This window comes from Lotus japonicus, chromosome 3 (genome assembly GCF_012489685.1).
Source record: "Lotus japonicus ecotype B-129 chromosome 3, LjGifu_v1.2".
NCBI classification, from domain to species: domain Eukaryota; kingdom Viridiplantae; phylum Streptophyta; class Magnoliopsida; order Fabales; family Fabaceae; genus Lotus; species Lotus japonicus.
Window position 1 is genome coordinate 5,702,081 of NC_080043.1, and position 8,654 is coordinate 5,710,734.

Sequence of the window (8,654 nt, forward strand, 5' to 3'; positions counted from 1 at the left end):
TTCATTTAATTTGATTTTAAATGTATATATGATACTTTACACCAGAGGATTACAACAAACTCTTGCTCATTTCATTTATCTATAAATTAAGTGTTTTTAACTTTCAAAGTTTATAATCTGAGAATATTTTTCAAGCATTTTATCACTATAAATTAAGTGATAAAATCAATTATCAAATTAAGTGTTAAAAACACTTAATGAGGTATGAAGAAATGATTATTCTTTGTATAAATATAACAGAGACACAAACAGACACACATGCACACTAGACATTTATGGTTAGTCCGACTTAGATCTGAGCCCTTACCTCAAAGAATAGAACTGAATTGAAGCTTGAAAAGTATAGTTCCGGCCTTAGAAATGTATAAAACCTATGCCTGTATACGTTAGTATTCATTTCATTATTTAAACCTTTGTCATGAATGACTTAAGATGGTCTTGAAATTATATCTAAAAGTCTTAAATTAGGTATAAATAGTAACCATATTCAAGCTTTAAAATGAAGGAAATCCGACAAGGGAGATCAATTAATGTTGTCTCGCAATTTAGCTCTAAGTAGCTTCCAGTTAACTGAGAATTAGCCGCCAAATTTGCTGTTTCTGCGAAAACCCAGAATTGATGAAAATTCTTCTCTTTGCACGTTTCTTTCGCTGTTCTCGACCTAATTGGCTGGAAATGTGTCTAAGGGTGATATGTGTACGATTTTATGCCATAGGAGGTGAAATGTTTGTGTTGGAAAGAAGCTAAAATGTGGTGCTTTGAAGTGCAAGAGATCGATGAAACAAATTATAGAAAAATTGGAAAAGGTGCGTCTTTGCTGAAGTCTTGCAGAGATGGTTAGTTCATCAGTTATTAAAGTTACATGTGCTTGGAAAGTAATGCACCAGCAAGCTAATTAAGAATAGGTGCATGTAGTGAGGTGATTATATTTATCCCAATGTTGATTGGGTGGAAAATGCTTCCCCGGGTTTAGTTGCTTTCCTTCAAGCGGGTGTATTGAGTAGTTTAATTACTTAATATATGTCTTGTTTCACCTAAAAAAAGAATAGGTGCATGTAGTGAGGTAATCAAAACTCAAAAGCTATATGGAAGTGCAAGAGGAAACATATATGCATAGTTGGTGCCATTATTTATGAAATGGGAAGTAGGGCCACACATGAATTGCTGTAGCTACTTCCCCAAAAGATAACAACAAGAATTATAGGTTGCATTAATTTGTAAAACTATAGTAGAGTCAATGAGAAGAAAGAAAAGAGATTGAAATAATAGAGGGTGGTAGTGGGGACAAGTAAAGGTAATGATACAAGATAAGGTAGTAGGGTGCTGTTATAAAAGTATTCAGAAAATGAGTGTAATCAAGTCCAAAGCTATAGGAAGGTGCTTAAAGGAACATCTTCATTCCAATTTTTACTGCACATTCACAAATTTATTAAACAAATAAGTAATTTTTACTGCACATTCATGAACATGACGCTCGTACCCACCATTTCTAAACATCTCTATTTTCCCTACACTCCAAACAATCAGTATCACAAGGAACCTAACATAAGTAATTCTTTTTATTGGAAACACAATATTTGAAACATTATTAAATTTAAAAGCAGCATCTATCTGGCAATAAAGGTTTTCTACTTTTCAATGTTTTAATGGCGAGGACCACATAATTGATTTGCAATTCAAGAAACTTGTGCTTGCACTTCTGTTTCTTTGTCTGCCTTGTAAGCTTTGCTATAGACTAGTTGCTTTGCAATTCAAGAAACATGTGCTTGCACTTTTGTGTCTTTCTCTGCCGTATAAGCTTTATCTTTCGGAATTAATTTTGTCTTGTTAACCTACCAAATCAAAACACACCAAAGAAATGAGAGATATTATAACAATCTAAAATTGTTAGCTTATCTCTGTCACATGATTTCAATGAGCTGACAGTTTAATTTTTTAACCGTGTGACTCTAAATAAGTACGGTGGTGATACATGATTTCAACAATGATATATACACACCTCATTTTCTAAACACTTCATTTTGATCTATTTATATTTCTATCTCTCTTTTTCTTATCATTTATCACATCTCATACTTTCTCTATCTTACTTTTTCTTTTTTTCTTATCTCTCTCTTCATTCCACATCTTTCCACCTCAAAGAGAGGTGTGAAAGAAACATTATTCACATGATTCACCAAAAAGGGTTAGAACACTAATTTTGTGATGGTTTAATTTTAGACCAAGACAAAATGGAAAACTTAAAACTAAATTTTTTTTCTTCCAACTCATATTTGAGAGAGTAATCATATATACACATTTTATTTTCTCTTTTTCATCTCATATTCAATCATTTTTTTTTTCTGTATATCCCTATTTTTTATTGCATCACAAATCATATCACTCAGTTATCTCTCATTTTTACCTTATTTTAAAAGGTGGAGATGAAATTGGTTTATGAACTAAACATTATTCATAATATTTTGAGATGTGTTTAATAAAATTGCAGTCGAATTTTTAGTGATGCGGCAAAAAATAAAATTTAAATCCATACCACATCTTAAAAAACTATCATGATTTTGTGCTCGAATGATATACTTCCTCTGTTCCCTATTATAAGTCACATTTTTTGAAAAAAATTTGTTACAAAATATAAGTCACTTTCTAATATCTAGGAAACATTAAATAATTTTTTCCAAGTTCACCCTCATATTTAATATGAAAGATATGATAAACTTTAGAAGTATTAACTTGGAGAGAGAAAATCATAGGAAAGTAAATAAGAGTAATCTAGGAAAGTAAATATTTTTTTTACAAATTTATTACTAGTAGCTATTTTTCTTAATCTAAGAGAATTAGTTATTTGTGACTTATATATAAGAACGGAGGGAGTATAATATAAGTGGTAAAAGTTAAATGACATATAAATCAAGTGGAGGAGATACATGGATCAATCCCTAAAATGTGGGATTTATCGTATAAAAAACTATCATGATTTGACCTTATTTATATCTAGTTGGGACATGCAATGAATTTTTTATTCTCTTTTGAAACAGACATGCACTGAATCCGACAATCCAATAAAGTAGTAATGATTTTGTTGCGTAATCAGTTCAGTATAAACGTTACCACCAAGAAATTCAAACGACAAAAACAAAAAGCAACACAAAACTGAAAACCCATTCACCACCACCACCACCACCACCTCCTCCTCCGTCCAATGAATCCAATGGGTAGTAGTAGTAGCAGCAGGTATAAGTATTGGACATGGTGGGTTTTGAGCATCATCATTCACACACTTCCTTTTCCACTCATCCATGGAATGGTGCCAGAGTCCCCTGTTCAATGCAACCAATCCGGCTGCACACTCCTTAACTCCTACGGCACCTGGAACGACCGCAAAGACTGTCATGCCCTCAACGTCACCTACCCCACCACCGAGCAACAGCTCCACTCCGCCGTCTCCTACGCCGTGCAGAACCACCTCAAAGTCAAAGTCGTCACCAAATTCTCCCACACCATTCCCAAGCTCGCATGTCCTTCTTCACAAGCCAACACTCTGCTAATCAGCACTGAGAAGTACGACACAGGGATCGAAATCGATGCGGCGAATCTGGCTGTGACGGTGGCTTCCGGTGTGGGGTTGCGGCGGTTGATTGATGAGGTGGAGCGTGGTGGGTTTAGTTTGGTGGCGGCGCCTTATTGGGAGGGTGTGAGTGTTGGAGGGTTGATTAGTACTGGTGCACATGGGAGTTCTTGGTGGGGGAAAGGTGGTGCTGTTCATGATCATGTTCTGGGGATTAGTATTGTTGTTCCTGCTTCTAAATCTGAAGGGTATGCCAAGGTTTTGAAGTTGAAAGCACCAGATCCTCTGCTTAATGCAGCTAAACTGTCACTAGGTGTGTTGGGTGCCATCTCCAAGGTCAGTATTTGTTTGTTAGTATATAAGATGATTTCATTTTTGAATTTAATGTGTATTTACAGACCGACAATGTAAAGAGTTTAACGTATGCATTTAATCACATCTTTCAATTTTTCATTTGTGACATGAGAAATTGATATATTCTAATCGGATGACGGTGTAAAACGATGTCAGATTGTCATAGTAATTAAACTCAATCCATGTCTCACTCGTTAACTGTTCCTACTATGTGGCATATTGTGATTCACTCTCAGTGTGAAAAACTGTTTTGCATTGAGATTGTATCACAATTGAACTATTTTTTTCTTTGTGTTCTGAGTTCTGATTCATTAACCACTAAGACACCTTTCAGACACTCACTTTTTCTCTCTATCTTCCACATAAATCACTTATCTCTATATTCTTCCTATCTCATTCTAGGTCTCTTCACCACTTGGATAATCCCCGAACATTTTCCATGTGTTCCTCATTTGAGAGTCTATGCCCAAAATATCTTTGTTTTCCTCATTTGGAGTGTCTATACCAGTATATCCAAAATGGGTTGTCCAGAGTGATACAACCAAGTACCCATCAAAGTGACCTCCTTGTTTTAATTTTGATGATTATAAATGTTAACATACAGGTAACATTGTCACTTGAACATAGGTTCAAAAGAAGTATAACCTTCAATTTCACGGATGATACTCATATTGAAGATGTGTACATAGACCATGCAAAGCAGTATGAGTTTGCAGACATAACTTGGTATCCATCAAGACATACGGCTGTGTACAGGTATGATTCAAGGGTTCCCTTAAGTGCTTCTGGTGATGGACTCTATGACTTCATTGGATTTCAACCCAATTCCATCTTGATCTCCGAAACTGTTAGAGGAGCAGGTAAAAATGCTCTCTTCTAACATCATAGATACTTTACATGTACATGGTGGCATATTGTTCTTATTATTAGCAACTTTAATATTTAGATATCCTAACACTAAATCCACTCTTTATAGATCATTTTTTTTTTCTATTTCTGATTTGTGTCCACTATGGTCTCAAGCACCCAAGAAACACTCAAATTAATGTGGATAAAATGATTATATAACTTGAGAAATTGCATATCCAATATCACAGCCTAAAAGTTTTAATAATATCCTACATGTTGCAAAATGCAGAGAAATTGCTGGAAAATACAAGAAACCCAAATGGGAAATGCGTAACGGCAGCTGCTACTTTGGGAGTGAAGAAATTAATAGCCAATGGGTTGAAGAACAATGGCCTTATTTTCAGTGGCTATCCAGTTGTGGGTTATCAAGGGAAAATGCAAACTTCAGGTTCATGCCTATATTCAACAAGAACTGACACATCATGTGCTTGGGATCCAAGAATCAAAGGGTTGTTCTTCTATGAGTCAACGGCAATCTTCCCTGCTTCCAAATTTGAAGACTTCATCCGTGACGTGAGAAAACTGAGAGATCTAAATTCAGAAAATTTCTGTGGGATAGACAACTACAATGGGATTTTAATACGCTTCATCAAAGCCTCAAGTGCATATCTAGGACAATCTGAAGACTCTGTAGTGATTGATTTCAACTACTATCGTGCAAACGACGCATCAACTCCTAGACTAAACCAGGATGTGTGGGAGGAAGTGGAGCAATTGGCATTCTTCAAATATGGGGCTAAGCCACATTTGGCTAAGAATAGGAACTTAGCATTCTTAGAGGTGCAAAATAAGTATCCAAAGTTTAATCTGTTTATTGCAGCTAAACAACAAATGGATCCACAAAATGTGTTCTCTAGTGAATGGTCAGAAGCAATTCTGTATGGGAAGGAATCAGATAAAGTTGATGGCTGTGCTCTGGAGGGGCAATGCATTTGTAGTGAAGACAAACATTGCAGTCCACTAATGGGTTACAAATGTACCCATGGTCTCATCTATAAGGAAGCTAGAGTTTGTAGGTATTTACCACAACCCAAACCATCCTCCATTGTATAATGTATGATGTGCGTTTAATATTATACAAGTTTTTTTCCTACATTACATAAGGTTTTAATAGGGATTAATATGGTTACATGATTATATATTCTTGAAATCGCGGAAATTGCTGAAGCCTATACTTCGCTTCGACTTTTGCAATCTTGTTCTCTATATCAGCAGCTATTTTCCTTCTCAGCTTCCAATTACTTCCGTGCTTCTGCAACCTTCTTTCTCTCATCCTCAGCAGCCTCCCTCTCAGATTTAGATCTCATCTTTTCTTTCTCAACAAGTTCTTTCTATCTATTGATGTCCTTTTCTGAATCAGATATACCGGATTTCAGAACTTCCATATCCCCATTTCCTTCATGAGCACCTGCACCACGTATCTGCTGCAATGCAGCAATCTAGGATTCTAAGGCAGAAGCTTCATTCTCTAAAGCAGACAAAGCATTGGATATTTTCAGCATGGACTACCTGCATGTTTGCATCAAGTTACATGCTGGGCTGGGTCTAGTTTTCTACTGTTTAAGCAGAATACTTCTAGCATTTGCATATAGCCTTTACATATTACTTTAAGAAGAAAAAAATGGCTTAGTCAAATGAAAGAGTACCTAGCTTTAACCAAACAATGAAAAAGACATAACAAGAAGCATCCTAAGAAGTCAACATCTGGATAACATCCACCCCACCCCCCTGTTACACACAAAACATACTCATGCTCAGATTGAGATGCATTTCTAATCTATCTTCCGTGATTTATGTGTTACCTTCCATCTGATATCCAGCAGTAGCATGATGATATATGCTCCCCCTCTGTATCTTTTTCTTTTTCCTTTTAATGTGTGGTGAGTTAATTAGTTTACATTTTTGGTCCTCACCTAATTTGGTGCCTCTAGAGTTAAATGGAAAAGTACCATTTATCAAATCAAAGTGCCAAACACCTTTGCTATATGATATCAAATTCGGTTAGGCATATATCATAGCTAGAAAGTTAATGTATTCCCTGCTTTATAAAACACTTCTGAAATCATACTCGTGAACATATATATAGAATTCAAGCTGGGTGGTTGGTTACTTGTAACCATAACCCAAGGAAAAATTTACCGAACCGCTACAGGACCTGCTATACTCTATATGGTAGTAAATGTTGGGCTCTAACAGAATAACATGAGAAAAAATTGGAGTAGCAAAAATGAGAATGCTAAGATGGATGAGTGGACATTAAGAATGATAAGATATGCAATGAGGAGATTAGAGAAGACATTGCATTTGAGCCAATCTTGGAGAAGCTGATGGAAAATGAGTCAAGGCAGTATAAGCATATACAAAGAAGACCTATAGAGACGGTGAGAATAGTTGATAACATGATATTTAGGCTATGTTTGGCATGCCATTTCAGCTAGCTTATAGCTTATTTGACTAGCTTAAAGCTTATTTGACTAGCTTAAAAGCTCTTCAAAAGTGTTTGGTGAAAGAGCTTATTTTAGTAGCTTAAAGTTTTAAGCTATAAGCTATCTCAGGTAGCTTATAGCTTATTAAATTTATTCTCATTTTTATCCTTATTATTTTATTAAAATTCTACCATTACCCTTATATATTTATAAAAACACTAAACATATTTTCCCCTCACACTTACGTATGCAGTTTCCGCCACCATTCCCGCCACACCGCTGCGCACCACAAGTATTATAAATATTATATTAATAAAAATAAATAAAAATTAATATTATATTTTTAAGATGATAAATAACTGAAGCTAATAAAAATATTTAAAGTGATAATAATTTTAATATTAATATTATATTGGTATTAATGTGAAAATAAAGTAATGTTAAATATAAAAATAATTATACAAGTATGTCCTTTTATGTCATTTTACAATTTCAGCTTGTTTAACAGCTAGTTTTACCAAACACTTTTGTTTCAATCACGTAGCTTTTCAGCTTTCAACTAGCTTATCAGCTTTCAGCTATCAGCTAGCTTATAAGCTTTCAGCTAGCTTTTCAGCTTTCAGCTAGCTTATCAGCTAAACATGCCAAACATAGCCTTAATCATGTGAAGAGAGGTAGATGGAAGATCAACATGAACATGAAAGATATTGTTAAAGATGATATCATTATTAATAATATCTATCATAATATGATTTTTATCGAGCTCAATGATGTAATAGGATTTATATAGCCGCTTTCATTTAATGAGATAAGACTTTTGTTGTTGTGGTTGAAAAAATATGATTAGACGCATGTATAAAACTCTTTACATGTTAGTGATATATATAAATTAAATCATTAAATTATTATTATTAAGTACTTTATCTCTATTTATAAGTCTTTTTTCCATAATTTCTAGAATCAAGAAAACTAGTTATCTGTAAAAAAGTGTATTAACTTTTTAGATGACTTTCTTTCTCCAACTTAAATATTTTACAAAATTAAATTATCACTTTCATCATTTCCTCATGTAACAAAAAAAAACAAAAATATTGCTTTCGTATTACGATAGTAATTTTGGGAAAAAAAATTAAATACACATTAATATTTTTTTGTACTTAAATACACATTAATATGATACAGTGACTTGTATTTAGAGGCAAAAAAAAAAACTCTTAAAAAAATACTCATAAATAGAAACAGAGACACAAATGACGAAAGTGGTTACCTAACTGATGATGTCTATCTCCTGAATCGTAAAAAATAGTTATTTAAACTCTTAGGGTTTTGAATTTAATTTCTAGGAGTCGAGTCGGAGACATTTGTCTTTCACCACATTCACATTCACATTCAGGTCGACA

At 34.2% G+C, this 8,654-nt stretch overlaps 1 protein-coding gene across 1 annotated transcript; it reads left to right on the plus strand.

The window, feature by feature from the left end:
• The first annotated feature begins 3,092 nt into the window (after window positions 1-3,092).
• LOC130748692 (L-gulonolactone oxidase 3) lies at window positions 3,093-5,978 on the plus strand. The gene is made up of 3 exons (XM_057601934.1): window positions 3,093-3,901; window positions 4,524-4,779; window positions 5,058-5,978. The coding sequence occupies exons 1-3, from the start codon at window positions 3,200-3,202 to the stop codon at window positions 5,879-5,881; spliced, it is 1,782 nt and encodes a 593-aa protein (XP_057457917.1). The 5' UTR covers window positions 3,093-3,199; the 3' UTR covers window positions 5,882-5,978.
• Window positions 5,979-8,654: the final 2,676 nt, after the last annotated feature.

Bases quoted from the DNA above. Each gene is read 5' to 3' on its own strand.
- LOC130748692 (XM_057601934.1), top strand. From the start codon at position 3,200: ATGAATCCAATGGGTAGTAGTAGTAGCAGCAGGTATAAGTATTGGACA. The intron at 3,902-4,523 runs GTCAGTATTTGT...GTTAACATACAG, and splicing joins TGTTGGGTGCCATCTCCAAG to GTAACATTGTCACTTGAACA. The intron at 4,780-5,057 runs GTAAAAATGCTC...TGCAAAATGCAG, and splicing joins CGAAACTGTTAGAGGAGCAG to AGAAATTGCTGGAAAATACA.